The 15,403-nt window shown below is 42.5% G+C and overlaps 1 protein-coding gene across 10 annotated transcripts in view; it reads right to left on the bottom strand.

The window, feature by feature from the left end:
• brip1 (BRCA1 interacting helicase 1) overlaps window positions 1-15,403 on the bottom strand; it is a 151,024-nt gene that overhangs the window by 122,379 nt on the left and 13,242 nt on the right. For all 10 annotated transcript variants that reach the window (XR_013647251.1, XR_002874397.2, XM_078929987.1 and 7 more), the window contains exons 6-12: window positions 15,234-15,362; window positions 4,533-4,805; window positions 1,762-1,983; window positions 1,103-1,302; window positions 889-1,021; window positions 640-794; window positions 377-554 (exon numbers count right to left, since the gene is read on the bottom strand). Coding sequence is in view for 8 of the 10 variants with exons in the window: in XM_078929987.1 (XP_078786113.1) it covers window positions 377-554; window positions 640-794; window positions 889-1,021; window positions 1,103-1,302; window positions 1,762-1,983; window positions 4,533-4,805; window positions 15,234-15,362 (1,290 nt within the window). In the remaining 2 variants the exon portion in view is untranslated. The remainder of the gene's footprint in view (window positions 1-376; window positions 555-639; window positions 795-888; window positions 1,022-1,102; window positions 1,303-1,761; window positions 1,984-4,532; window positions 4,806-15,233; window positions 15,363-15,403) is intronic.

The raw sequence follows: 15,403 nt of genomic DNA, 5'->3' as shown, positions 1-15,403 counted from the left end.
AAAGCAGACTATTTTTTACGCACCGCATCACGTAACAAATAGTCCGCGTCGCGCCGCACCACCACTGCAGTCAAGATTCGGCGCTATATATATGCTGATCTTTCCGATGCGTTGAATAAAGTATCAGCTCAGAGAGAAAGTTCAGTGATAGAAAACATTTAAGCTAGGTGACCGGAAATTCTTTTTTCACCGTGCGTTATCAGGTTTTAACGCACATCTAGCAGCCAATCAGAATCGAGTATTCACCCGGAACATGGTATAATGGTGATTAACCCGTTAATTTGACAGCACTAGTCAAAATCTCGTCTGTGTGCTTCCTCAACTGCTTGCCGCCATCATTAGAAGACAGCAGAGGCTTGCATGCAGAGTCTCTCACCACAGCGGGGTTAAGGCACCAGAAGCTTAGCGTCAGGATCTCAGTCTTGACTCTGGCAGTCTGGCGGCGTCGTGGTCGGGGCCGGACCAAAAAGCCTTGGGCATCCGGGACATCAGGCGGGACCTGATTGGTCCATGAATAGCTCCTCTGGAGAGCTACTTTGTAATCCTCAGCAAACCTGCAGGCATGCAGAGCTTTCTTCAGAGTTTGTGCTGTGAGGAACTGGTGTGATATGAAAAACAGAGCATGAATTTGTCTCTGACCGGCAGTTGTCCCTGTAGAGGAAGTCGAGCACCATAAAGAGGTTTTTCAGGACAGTGGACGTCATTGAACTGATGGTTGGGACTTGCACCATGTCTTCCTTTCCATGAACCAAGCCCACACGCTCTTCCTTTTCCAAAACAGCTGCAAGATTTTGCTATAACAAAGAGAAACAGTGGAAGAGCATCTGCACAATCAATGACATGGACAAACGGCTTCAAACAAGACTACCGGTACAAGGATTAGGGTACCTTTAGAATCCTGAAGGTGTCAGCTGTAATGCCCAAACCATAAAAGATGCCCAGTATGTCTTTCCCGCTCCAGACTTTACTGGCACTTTCATATCCACGCTCAGACAACAAGACCTGGCACTCTTGAATCCAGCTGCAACACAACAGAAAATAAAAGTCAACTTTTGCAAGATGAAACAAGAGCATCGGCAAATTGATCCAATCGATGACTGACTTGATGAGAGCGTAGCAGAAGTCCCTGAGAGGCTCGTGTTGGGAGCGTCTAATGTTGTTTTTGACCATGCTGTCCAGCTCTTCTCTGCACGTCTTCAAGCTGCTCTCATCCAGAGTGAAGCTGGTGCTTTCCCTTGCACAGTCCTCAATGTTGTGGGCTTCATCCAGGACCAAGATCTGTCCTGCCAGATCTATTTCCATCTAGTGAGAATACAGAGTTGAAAGAAAGAGAAAAGTATCAGTTAATTCCTCGTGTCTATACTACATCCAGATACAGAAAACCTGTGAATCCAGGGAGGTGTTTCCTCTCAAACCCATTTTTCCTCAACACAGACCAATGAGATGCCTGTAAAGCATCCAGATAAACATTGATAAAAACTAGTTAACAAGAGTTTGTGCTGCAAAGGTGATCTAACTAACCTGATTAATAAGGACATTGGTTTTTCCTTAACAAAGAAGTACCCAAAAACTAAAACGTGTTCAAATGAGATTACAGCTGCAACCGAAAATGTGTAAAAACAAAATGTAGGTTTGTATTTTCATATAGTCTATTCCACTCTGTAAAGGAATAAACTTCAAAATGACACATTTGTAGTCTGCTGTTTTCTGGGGTTTTGATTTGATGTCCTTGTAGTTTCCACACTTTCAAACTCCACTCACACTCTCTCTGATCATTGGATCCAGCAGGTAGTTGTACGGGCAGAAAATGATGGACGCTCCCTGCATGAGTTCACGAGCGGCGTAGTAGGAGCACGACCGGAGACGCTTGGCCACCGTCACTAGGTCTTCGACATCCCAGGCCTCGTGGAGCCCATGGACTCTCTGTAGAGTGTGGTGGTCACGCATCTTCTGAACGCCATGGTAGAACCGGCAGGATTTTCCCTGTCACACAAAACACGTTAGGACGTTCGCCCCAGATTTACAGCCCACTACGGCTTCTGACACAAAGTTATAGACTGTCTATTTAAGACATGCAATCCAAAAGCACTGCTGTAGATTGGATTGGACTTCAGCATCAACCCAAACACACTACAGACCCATGATGGTGAGTGTCGGATGAGCAATCTCACATGACGAGACGACTGAGGGGCAATATAAACGCCAGACACACGGTGATTCATGACTGACATGCCAATCATAAATGACAAAAATCTGATTGCATGGAGACTTGAATATTATCTGTTCTTTTAAAGTAATCATGTTCAAATCATGTAAAGCTTAGATAAACCTTCACCCAATCGACATAAAACATGAATGAAGCGCTTGATCACTTACACAATTAAAAAAGTGCCACACCTCAAATTTCATTACTGGGGTAAATTTCAGATTCAATGAACACATATTAAGTAAAACTCTTTTAAACTTAAAAAAGCTAATTGTATTAAAAATTAAGGTGAAGTGCTAATGACCAAAACACTTAATGCAAAAATGTTAAATTACAACTAAGAAAGCAAAAAAGAAGAACACTTTAGAAATAAAAAAACAAAAAAAACTTCCACAAATTTTGGTAAACAAAAGTAATTTTCAGAAACCAAAATGAAATGTTAAAAAATGAAACAAACCAAAGACAACAGGTTTGGGTTTGGAAGGAGAGGGAAAGAAGAAGGACGTTTCACCTGAACTGTGGTAAAGAGCCGATTGAGCAATCACCAAACTTTTGCATTTGCAGTGGTTCAAACGTTCAAATAAATATCTTCTGTCAGAAGACGTAGCCAAATAACTTACACTAGTAAACAAATGTAATCCTCCATTTCTGGAAATTCCTTTGTGTTTCTTCAACACATTTCCTTTTTATTTTGTCTGCTTCTTCTCGAATTACATTTTGATTTCTAAAATGTAATGTTTTTTTAATAATAGTTATTTGTTGATGTGATTTTACTCTTCAAGGCCACTGTCACAAAAACTAGATCTAAAAACGTGAATGAAAACTACATTTTGGTTCGCCTGTGTACTCTGTGAAGTTGATCTTTCAATCTTTATACCAGGTAAAAGAATCGTCTTTTTTTCCACTTTAAAGTGTGATTAAAATACCTACAAACAGCTTAGAGTTCATTTCCTTGGACATTGAGATCAAAGACATTTATAAGAAACTGTTAACTAAGGAATAGGGAGGCAGAATACATTAAAAAAAACATTTCTACAAGCAGAGACTCATAAAAATGTACAACATGTATTTTGGTGCCAATCCCTGCCGTTAGTTAAGTTGAAGAATGAGCTGCTGACCTACATTTGAACATTTCCTTATCCGTCATGAATCTGTGACTTCAGAACATCAGTGCAGGAGAGACGGCTGTCATCAGATTTTATTCAAACAAAGGGCTTACTTATGTGCACTCTTAAAAAGACGACCTCTCAGCAGTATTTTGCTATATACTCTACTTTGGAGAACATTTAACTGGACCTGCAGAAATCCTACGTAAACCCTTTTTTTATTTTATTCTACTGTACAATAAACTTTAAAGCAGACACGCTGGAGTGCCCTCCTGTTTAAAATAGTTCATTTATCCCCGTCTCCATCTTTTAAAAAGGTTCCCCGGTGTTCCAAGTGTTCGAGCCAATGCAGCATCTAACATTTCCTCACACAGTGAATGCAGGTCTCATGACCCAGCCCCAATTACGGTCAGCCCAGCTATGCCATTAAAAACCCCACCCTGATCTCTATACATTTAACAGCTTATTGGGTGACACCCCCCCCCCACATACACACACACACACAAATACAGTACACGGGTGGACTCAGGTACAACTTCACTAATGACCTCTGAAAGAAACAGTCTCCTTCTCTTAATGATGAACAGAACACCTCCCTGACATCGAGGTCTGTCGGCTGAATGAAAGGCGCATTAACAGCCTTCAACCCCCCCCCGCCCTCCTTCAGGAAAGTCAGCACAGCTTTGAGCAGAAGCTGACTGATGACAATATTCTCTGAATGTGAGTCTGAACGCATGGTAACCACACACCAGCGCTGGAGGTCATGAAGCACAGCAGCGGTGACACCTCCTACAGAAGGGTTACTCCTCGGCCAGCCGTCTCTTAACAAAGCAAAAACGATTTCCATGGGAGGCAAACACCTCCAATGACAGCATAATTGTCCTCATTACAGTAGGCGCCTCAACTTTAGGACAGTATATAGGACGACAAACGTCTCATATCTCCAGGGAAGAGGTGCTGAATGGTTCTCGACATTCTAGAGCGTCAAAGGCTTTTGTGACCATAATTTCTTCTCTGAGGCTACACAGCATGAGATAGTCCATTCTGGGTTTCAGTGAACTCCAAATAAACCTCAACACTCTAAACATGAATCTTTCATGCTAGATTTTGTCAGATATTTGAATGATTGTCATTTAAATATCTCTGCTTTGTTTTTCTACATTTGATCTTAGGTGGGTCGTGGCTGGAATTGCCCGTGTTCTTGTGTTGTCCATCCTCACATTTTTGGCCTCCAGAAGATCCTTGCAGCGTTCATTCCGGTTGAAGTGTGGCACCACTTCAGGGTTGACACAGGTGTGGTCTCTGCTGGACAAAATGGTCATGTGCACACTGGAGTAGACGGTGCGCTTCAGCTCGTGTGCGATCTGAGTTATCTGTTTGTGCGTGCGTGTGCCAAAGAAGATCTTGGGAATCCTCTTTTTATCGTCTTTGGCCTTCTCCTTTACGGTGTCTTTGGTTGAAGCACAGGGGCAGCGGGAGCAGGGTTCAGGAACCTGAATAGAAACACCAACATGAAGAGGGATTTACCAAAGCAGCTGGGTTTCTACAGAACCTTTCATTAACAGAGACCATGCTTTACATACGTGCTAAATGTTTGGCAGCAAACAAGGAAATTAAATAAAAACTAACTGAGTAAATAAAAAAGTCAATGTAGACACAGTTGAGAAATATCTGTGTTCATCAGAAAGCTGGTTTCATCTGTGTGCAGCACAGTAGCTGACAGAAGCTTCACCTTGTTCAATGTTCAATGTGGTGAACACGGAGTTGAACAAAATAAAATCATGGATGGATTCCAGCAAATTATCTTTAATTCTAGACAAAACCAAGGTGATGTTTTTTGGTAACTACAACACCAATACCCAGCTTTCAAGTAAAAATAAATAACGTCTCAACTGAAAGTGTTACAGACATTAAATTCTTAAGGGTTGTTATCGATAACAAATTAAGTTGGAAGTCACACATCAGACACAAACTAAAGTTTCAAAAAGTACTCTCTGGATTTCTGGATTTCTACAACTAAGTTCTGTCAAACCCTTTGTCCACATCTGGATAGCAGAAAGTGGTTGGAGTCACTTTTGGCAAAGACAGCAATGACTGGAGGTCTGAGTTTGGTTTTAAAGCAGCTCTTAGTATAGATCAGAAAAGGGTTGATCCAGCTTTGTTTAGATATACAGTGGGGCAAAAAAGTAATTCTCCCTCTTAAAAATATGAAAGAGGTCTGTAATTTTCATCATAGGTATACCTCAATTATGAGAAAACAAATGAGAAAAGAATCCAGAGAATCATGTCTGGTGTTAAAAGAATTTATTTGCTAATTCTGGTAGAAAACAAGTATTTGGTCATCGACAAACAGTCCTGTAGCTTCTTCTGTAAGAGGATCCACTGTCCTCCACTCATTACCAACATTAATGGCACCTGTTTGAACTGCTTATCTATATGAAAGACACCTGTCCACAACCTCAAACAGTCAATCCAAACTCCACTATCAGCAAGGGCATTGAAGATGAAACGTGGCGTGACAACCATCCCAAACACACTGCTCAGGTAATGAAGGAGCTGCTTCGTAAGAAGCATTTCAGGGTCCTGGAATGGCCTAGCCCAGGGGTCGGCAAACCGCGGATCCGGAGCTGCATGTGGCTTTCATCCCTGTGCTGCGGCTCTCTATGGTTTGTATAATAACTATCATGTTCTAAGATTGTCGTGGTGCCTTTAACACCGGCCGGTAGTGCGAGCGCGCAGAAGGAAGAGAGCAGCGTGAGCCTGTGGAGGGGCCGTGTCCGCACCTGTGAACGCCGACCAGAGTCTGTTATGGGATGGAAAGCTCTTCTAAAAAGACAGTCAGTGGCATTATCATAGCGCCCACAAAAAAAAGCCAGTTTTTTATTTTTTGCCAGCAGTTTTCCTAGACTAAGACCACCCATATCTGCGTGAAATTAATGAAATTTGAGTTAGGGCCCCCCTACTATCCTGTCAACTTACTGCTATGATGACCCTATGTTGCGCTGGAGGGGGGTTGCATACGGGCGAAAACAACTTGGAGCTTCAGAGGATGTGAACGGGTGGAAGCGGGGGCGGGGCTTAGACTCACCGCTTATGATGCCAGACCCGCAACAAACTAACAGCTGCTACTAATAAAAAATAGTTGTCATCCATAAAATTAATATCATTTATTGAGTTTACTGGATTTAAAGAAAAGAATAGACAGGAGTCTGCATCAAAGAGAATTTGTTTCCATCATCTCACTCATCTGAACTCTTGGTTTGACAGACAGAAAAGTCTATTCAAGGTTGTGGGAAATGTGGGAAATAAAGAGAAAAGAGAGAGAGAGAAAAAAAAAAAGGTTGTGGGAAATGGACAAAAAATTAAAAGAAACATCACGCTCACAAATAATTTAAAAAATATCCTGACAGCATTTTAAATCAATAAAAGTATGGCCAAAGGAACTATCGTGATATATCGGCGAAAGGATTTTTTTCTACCACCCCTAGTGTTGCCGCTCCCTGTGCTTTCATTGATCCAATTGGCTCTTTGAGTGGTAAAGGCTGCCGACCCCTGGCCTAGCCAGTCTCCAGGTCTCAACCCCATAGAAAATCTTTGGAGGAAGATTAAAGTCTGCGTTTCCCAGCGACAGCCACAAGACATCACTGCTCTAGAGGAGATCTGCATGGAAGAATGGGCCAAAATACCAGCAACGGTTTATGAAGACTCACAGAAAACATTTGAAGTATTGAGTTGAACGTTTCGTAATCTACCAAATACTTATTTTCCACCATAATTTACGAATAAATTCTTTAAAAATCAGACTATGTAATTTTCTGGATTTTTTTCCTCTCATTTTGTCTCTCATAGCTGAAGTACACCTATGAGGAATATTGCAGGCCTCTCTTATCTTTTTAAGTGGGAGAACTCTCACAATTGGTGACTGACTAAAGACTTTCTTGGCTCACTGTGGCACATGCGTTTGTCACTTCTGGATTGGGTTATCATGAATCAAAAATTCCTTACTATCAGATTCTAGTCTCTGATTAAATTGGCAGGTAAAGTTAGGTTTTGGTTCCTTTAGCGCTTCCTCAGACAGCCTTTTAAATTCAAACAAATTGAATTACGCTCCTCACTCAAAACCTTAATCTATCTTTTACCTTTGGATAGCTTTTGTTATGAGCTTTGGTTATACCATAACACAGTGTTTCACCTGAATGCCACCAACTACCACACAGGAATCATAGCCGTCCAGCTTTTAATTAAAAATAAACTAACATTTTCATTGTAAACATTGGATTTGGTGTTTTTGGTGGCTCTGTATTTTAAGTGTTTCATCGTTTTAAATAATTCAATTAACCACAATGTTTCCAACAATGTGCAAATGAGAGGCTAGGTTTCACCTTTTGTTGTTGTATTTTTAATAGTCTGTTAGGCTTTGCCGTTTATTATGATGCTGCCATCGCATCACTAGCATCTATTGTCTGAGAAGGTTTTCTGACAGACTGGCAGGTACTCTCCTTTACGGAACATGGAGAGGAAAAAAGGGTTGTATCTTACATAAAGTGTCCTGTCACTCTGCACCTGATGACCTTTTCTGGCTCAGAAAGCTGATCGGACGCCTTTGTGGTGGCTGTGAAAGTCTAGCTGCCTCTTAATTGGCTGTTCAGTGGTGTGGTGAAATCTTTTCTCCCTGATCACAGATAAAGTAGAAGCTGGGGATGCTTATAAGTTTCATCTCTCCTTATCTGTTGTAACCCCTAAGATATGTATTTTATGCAAAACTACAAATTCTTTATTCTGTAAAAGCTTATCAAATAATATTATAATTTAGTGCTGCAAACTTTAATGTATGCAGCATAACTTAAGATATATTGAAGAAAAGAAAAACAAAAATGAAACTCAGCTGCCTTAGACACATCAAGACATCTGCTTAAAATGTTCAAAGAGGACTTAAAGAGGGTAGAAAAACAGTGTAAACAGTACATTTATTTAAGAATGATTGCTCACCAACACTTGAAGTTTTTGTTCAATGTATATTAGAGAGAAGTGATCTCTGGGCTCTAAAGCATCAGGTCAAGACTGCCAGAAAACTATTCCTGTTACTCATGAAACACAGTAGAATGGTTGTTCTGCTGACAATCATAGCTGAGAGAGATGTCCACAGGTTTTGATGTATTCACAATATGCTGAAGGTGTTTAGGGTTTAACATCTATAATATGCCCTTCAAGATACTTGTGTGTTGGGATTCTATCTGGACAACAGCAACACATTTGTGTATTACGCCACCTGTGATCAATAAACAGTAGTTCCTTCCTTCTTCACTCCCACCGTTATGTGGTCTCTTTCTAATGTCTAAAAGTCTGGTAGAAAAGGTTCGACCAAGACAGTGTTTCACCCTCAAACAAGGAATCCTCTGGATAATCGATTTGTGGCTGGGCCTGTGTTTTTAATGATGATCAAGGGAAGAATAAGAACTCTTAATGTTTCCTATCCCCTTCCATGAGGGTATTTTAATGGCCCTTAAGTGAAATGTATGTGTAGACCACAGAGAGAAAGGTGTGTATATTTCAAAAGAGGAGGAAAGACTGGCAAGTGGCTGCTGTCCCCGTTGATTCCAAGTTTTGTCTGAGTAGACTTTCTGAATTAAAAAGCACAAAGACTGAAGCAAATATCGCAGAACAACTGAGTCAAGCTGATATCGCTGCAACAGTTCCCCCCGATGGAGCTCCCTCACAAACGCATTTTCATTGGGCTTCATCTTCATCCAGTCATCTTCTAAACCCGTTTTGTCCCTTTTGGGGTCACGGGGGCTGCTGGAGCATGTCCCGGCCACTTGTGGGCTAAGGCGGTAGAGACAATACAAATTATAGTTTGCATTGCTGTCAAAAATATATACAACCTGGACTACTCATGAGTAAACATGACGGGGAAAAGAATATCAGGACATTTAGCATTAGACACAAACACGCACCACCAACCTTTCAGTTACAGGAACCAAACAAAACAATGTTTCTGAAAATCAATTCACTATCAAAGCATTTTACTTCATGATTAAATTGTTAGTGTTGCAGGCAGCATAAAAAAACACTTCAATACATTTAAAGTGAAACATCAGGAGAAGCTTTAATATCATCCCAATATGTCATCTTTACAGCAGTATGAATGGTTGTTTTTCATTGTGTGTAATCAATCACACTTTGAGTGACAAAAATGAAAGGGGCTGGATCTGGTTAAATGATAAACTGTCCATAGATTCTCATCCTAAATGAACTCACTGCTAAGTCAAAGTGGTGACTCAGCAGGACCAGAGCAGGCTGTGCAGATCCAACAAAGGTTTATCTGCTCGTACCTCCTTTCACAGGTGAGAGTTCTGCTAACAACCACTAACCAGATCTGTATCATTTGGAGGGAGAACAGCATCTGTAGCTCTGAGACCAAACCTACAGAGGTTTTAGAACAAAGCACTAACTCCATTAACATGGTAGAAGGGATTTGACTAAAAAACTAACCAAACCAGCAACTCATGGGTCCCAGTTCAGCTGGAATTTACACTTAAATGTTCCATAAGACTGTATTTTTGCTGTTGATCCTCCTCCAAATAGCACTTGTAAACCAATTTGATGGATTTAACACCAATGTCAAAGGTTTCATTTCTTTTGAAAGAAAAAGGTTGAAATTCATCCATGAGGGAAAAAAACCTGGGCATTCCTTGACCACAACACTGTATCATCTTTTTTACAGACTTTTTTTCCTTTTTCTGACACACAACTCTGGCGTACAGGGAGTCCTCTGCAAAGTACCTGAATGACTCCACAAAGGCACGAACGGTATGTGATGTCATGCATTGCCACTTATCGTGAGGATCAGAAGGTAGCACTTCTGATGACAGACGAGGAGCTCCGGTTACCCAGCAGCTCAGATTTTCCAAGCATGTTTACCCATCAAATATTACACTGTGTGGTGAAGTGTAGGCCAGAGAGGGCCCTTAGAGAGCTGCCTCTCAGAGTTAAGAGGGATAACGAGCTCCGAGACCATGTGAAAAATAAACAGAGGTGCTGCAGGGCCCCAACACCAGTTCAAGTTACCTTTCTCCTCTGGAACAGTTACGCTCCACAGCCTGGGCCTGGGGCCCGATCACCTTACCTGCTGCTGCCACATTAAATAGAGCCATCCAAATATCCTGCCTCAAGATGGCCAATAATTACTTATTCATTGGACGGTGGGGGGAGGCGAGCGGAGTGTAGAAGGGCACGCTGATGAATAGAGGCTCTTGTCATAAGCTGCAGCAGGAAACAGCTGACACAAGAGTATCCTTTTACCCGGCTGCTTCACGAGATGCCAAGACAACAAGGTCTGAAGCTGGCCCCGCAACCGGAGCAAACACCCCCACGAAAGAATGCAGATAAGTCGCTAAAAAGGCCAAGCAGGACACCGGCTCTGTTTGCCACCACGCCAAAGAGGTCCTTCATCCACCACACAGCAGAACAACCTGGCCTGTGGGGTTCTGGTGCAGAGGCCGCCTTATTGTTCTATGAATGTCACACAAACCCGATGTTTACTGCAGCCAAACAAACCGCATGGGACACCTGCACCTTCGGCTCCGTTTCTGCAGGTACCAGGCTACCAGAGTACAGTTTCCTTTGCCAAGTGTAAGAGTGCTGCATGCAGCTTATCTGAACTGACAGAACAGAGGTCAGCTGTGTTACCGAACACCTCTGAATATTCACAGCTAGGCCTCTGTTCCTTTACTCCCGGCCAACACCTAAGAGATGAAAATCTCACACTCCAGGAGGCCAGTGTGCGAGCACGGTGGAGCTGCAGGCAACGGATCACTTGGGTATCACTGGCGCCTCTCACAGGACGCCAATTTGCTCCTCATTCCACAGCTTTGGAGGGCATGAACGTCATTCCAATAAGATCGGGCTTCAATAGCCAATACCGTGGAAGCCATGACACCCAACACCCCTCCTCCTGATATGACCACACTGTGAAGGCAGGGGAGCTGGCAAATATCTGCCCTCTGAAGCACCTGTTTATCCCCCGGGCGCAGTAACCAGTGGGTGAACCCCATTCAATATTTATCCCAGTGGCTTTCACAGATCAGCGGCCCAAGAGAGGCAAACCCTCTTAATTAAAACTGGAGCTTGCTTCAAAGGAGCCCATTCAGGCCATCAGTCAGCGCTCGCGGGACAAAGCAGCCCGGGTCATGTAACTGCACTGAAACCAGAGACCAAAGCGCTTCTTCAAATTCACTTTCGCTCCGCCTCTTTTTCCACCACTCTCAGCCTGAGCGACACACCTGTGGCGAGCTGAGGTGCAGACGTGGGGGCTCACCCCACTGTGAGCTGTGGACAGCTCTGCCTGTCTGACGGGGGACGACGTGTTGGTCTCTGGGACCTGCACAAACACCCCAACATGGATTATTCACCACAAACCCAGCGCGGTTGCTGACAGAACACAGCGGAAGTCACAAGATGGCCACATCTTTAATGGCGGGAAAACATGTAGGACAAAAAAATAAAAGATAATAAACAAAACGCAGTTATATTTTAGTAAAATGAAGGAATAGTTGACAAATTAAACATTTCTTCTGTGCATAACTAAAGCAAAGTAGTCAATTAGAATCCAGATACTGGTCACCGTTTCCATTTGCACCACCTATGTAAGCTTGGGGTTGTGAGGGGCTGTAAGTTAACCCTTGTGCTATCTTAGATGACCCCACCCTTACATTGACATGTTCTCTTACCATGACAAAGGTGGATAAAGGTGGAAAGATTTCATGTAATCCATGGACACCAGTGAAGATCACAATTCATTGAAGAAAAAAGGTTCAGAGCACTGTCTAGTGGGTCTAGATGACCCAACTCCCAACGTTAAAGTGCCTAGAATAGCACAAGGCCTAGAAGGAGAGACTGTAAACAAAGGGTTGATGTGAAATCATCACAGGCTCACTCCCCGCCAACAGCATCACGTCCACAACTAAGAGGTGAATCTTTCTAATGATCTCCTGCCGCTCTGCAGAAACTATGTCCTGGAAAACAACACAGGTCTTTGGATTTTACCTAAAAGCTGAGTAATCCTAATTAAAAGACCTCTGAGAAGACATTAAAAATAGATGAGAAGACGATCGGAGTGGAACTTTAAAAGATTGTTTTATAAAACCCAAATGCCAAAAGGCCAACAGATTATTATGCAAAGGTACCATCCAGGACGCTCATGAGCTTGAGGGAAACTGATGTCAATATGAGGAGAGCGGCTTTACCAACCTGATCACCAACAGAGGAGCTGATCTCCTGCTTTTGACTTTCATCAGTAAGAAAAATAAAACAAGCCCCCAAACAGCCCTTTGAAGCAGTTAAGTTGATCTTTGGTGAGTCCCACTAAAATCCCCACTAGAGAATAAACCTTTGACGAGGCTAAATTATTGAAATTATTGTGTACAGAATATTTCTCCTTACCATATGAAGCACCAACATTTTTGAGCTTCTTCAAGTTTGACAGTAAAAGCCTGTCAATGTTGTGGAGTATATCGCCACCCAGTGGCCAAATTAAATAATGAATCTGAAATGAATAAAACTGTAGTCGTGTTTCTGCAGAACAGTCAAATCCGAAAGACATTCGGTTAACTGTCAATCGAAAATGCACTTCAAAGTACAACATGTTCAAATAAAGAGAGCTGGTCTTACATTGTGTTAATGAACAGGCAAGCAAGCAGCGCGGGAGGATATTTTCGACAAAGTACCGTATGTAGAACCAAGGAAGAGTTGGATCTGGACTGGACAAAGCATGCCAGCATCATGACTGATGGAGCTCAGAGTCTGGTGGGCGTATCTTGGGGTCTAATAGGACGCATGAACGAGGAGATAAAAAAACCGCAGTCTCACCGCCCCGCTACCGGTCCACTGCCTAATTCACCAGCAGGCACTGTGCTGCAAAGTGCTGAAGTGGGATTCTGTCGTGAAGGTTGTTGTATCAAGGATCAACTTTATCAGAGCAAATGGACGATTCCTGTCTAGGTTTTCAGGTGTTTTTACGAGCTGCTGCCCTAAATTAACGCATTTCTTTATTCAAAAGACAAAACGGCCCCAGAGCTCATGGACCCAGAATGGAAATGGCACCTCACATTTTTAACAGACATGACAGAAATGCTGAACGGCCTTAACTTGAAGCTACAAGGCCAGGAAAAACTAATTTGTGACATGTTTTCCCATATAAAGGCACTTGAGGTGAAACTAGCGCTGCTTATGGGACAAGTGAGAAAAGCACAACCTCTCCAATCCCCCTGCTACCCAGAACTTTTCTGCAGAGAACCCAGCGGTCCCGTTCCCAGCTGAAAAGTGTGTGGAGGCACTGGAAATGCCGAAAGCGGAGTTAGGTCAACTGCATGTTCATGCAAAAGGAGTCAGTCTTTTCCAAAACCCTGTTCTTGCAGACATCAATGAAGCCCAGCCTTCTGATCAGTTTGAGCTAGCCGAGTTACAGAACTGTGATGATTTGAAAGACGCATTCAAGTCCAACAGTCTCATTGACTTCAATGCTCCCCACCCAAATGACACGTACTAATATAAAAAGTAGCGCATTGAAGATGTCCACACTTTTTGGCAGCACATACAGTACAGACCAAAGGTTTGGACACGCCTTCCCATTCGTTTGAATGAGAAGGCGTGTCCAGACTTTTGGTCTGTACTGTGTGTCTGCAGACCTTTTCACGGATGAAACTCCTGAAAAGTCCACTGAGATCAAGATTGACAATGGAAGCGGATATTCAACTTCTCACCAGCCAGATGCAGGCCCACCGTTCAGCTTCATGCTGATGAGCATCCAGTAAATAGTCACTTTTCTGACTTGAATGAGCCCTTTTAGATATATAAAACAAATATAATCATAAAAAAATCTGCTGGGATAAAATTAATCTAAATAACCACTTATGAGTTGAAATGCACTTTGCTGTATCACTTAGTTTGGTTTCTTAGCCTGTTTGCTTTGTGATTTTCAGGAGGAAGTTGATCAGAGAGAACACAGTGGTGTCTATAGACTAGCCTCCTGGAACCTCCAAAACTGGATTATAAGGAAAGAACACAAAAACTTTAAGAGACTACCGTACTCATATGAGTCATTTAAGAGATTCTGCTCTTACAGCTGAAGTTAAACATTGACCTAACATTGTGGATGGTTCAACAGAAGCATTATTTCTGTGAACAACTCACAGAGATCCTTAGTTCTTATTGATTTTCTAAAATCTAAAATACTGTTACTTTCTATTACCTAACTTTTTATGAAAAGAACCCAGATAGGGTTATTTGTTTTTTATTGATACATAGTATTATTATATATTTGCTTTTTGGTTTTTTTGTGAATAACCCAAAGAGGACTATTTGATCCCCTCACTGGAAAACGTCTGGGAACACCTGGTTTAGCTGTATTCTGATAGCTCCAAGGACAAAAGTGGGTGTGTGTGTTTGCCTGGCCGCGGAGCTGGCAGCGCACACTCTACCTAGAAGGGGCTGTTCTCACGTATTCACGCCACAATGTCAGAACCCACAGGTTTTCGTGGGTTGGGAGGGTCTGATGCTCAGAGGAATACTCAAAAACACGTGAATGGATCAAAACACTGCTTTTGGTTGTTTTTGAGAGGAATTAACATTATAACATTATAGGCCCTTTAAATGGAAACCTGCAACTGTAATCAAAGTCATCTCACATGAAATAATGAGGGACATAAGCATTCTAACTTCTAAGCTGTATGGCCTTTACAGCTGTAGAGCCTGATATAGTCCTAAATGGAGACACTGACAGAATGTGTCTATGAAGAGATGAGAACACTGACACAATTTAAAAGACAGCGTTCAGTTACCCCACAGCAGCACTATACACTGAATCCAACAATCATTAGCAGACCACACTGCCCCCATGCTGCCTTTGATGGAACTGTACTTACAGGTACACAGCAGGATGAAGCTGCCTGGTTGTTGGTGGGATCAGTCTGAAAAAGAGGTGGCTCCGTTTCTGGCTCCGGCTCGTCATCGATGAATATAACTCCGTTCTGCAGGCGCTGTCTTTTCTGGCTCTGAGGAACAAACACCGGCTCACTTCACTGTGTCCAAATGT

Source organism: Oryzias latipes, chromosome 13 (genome assembly GCF_053564925.1).
Source record: "Oryzias latipes strain Hd-rR chromosome 13, Olatipes_Hd-rR_3.1".
NCBI lineage: Eukaryota > Metazoa > Chordata > Actinopteri > Beloniformes > Adrianichthyidae > Oryzias > Oryzias latipes.
The sequence above is the reverse complement of the archived record's forward strand: the minus strand, read 5'-3'. Positions and strand labels throughout refer to the sequence as shown.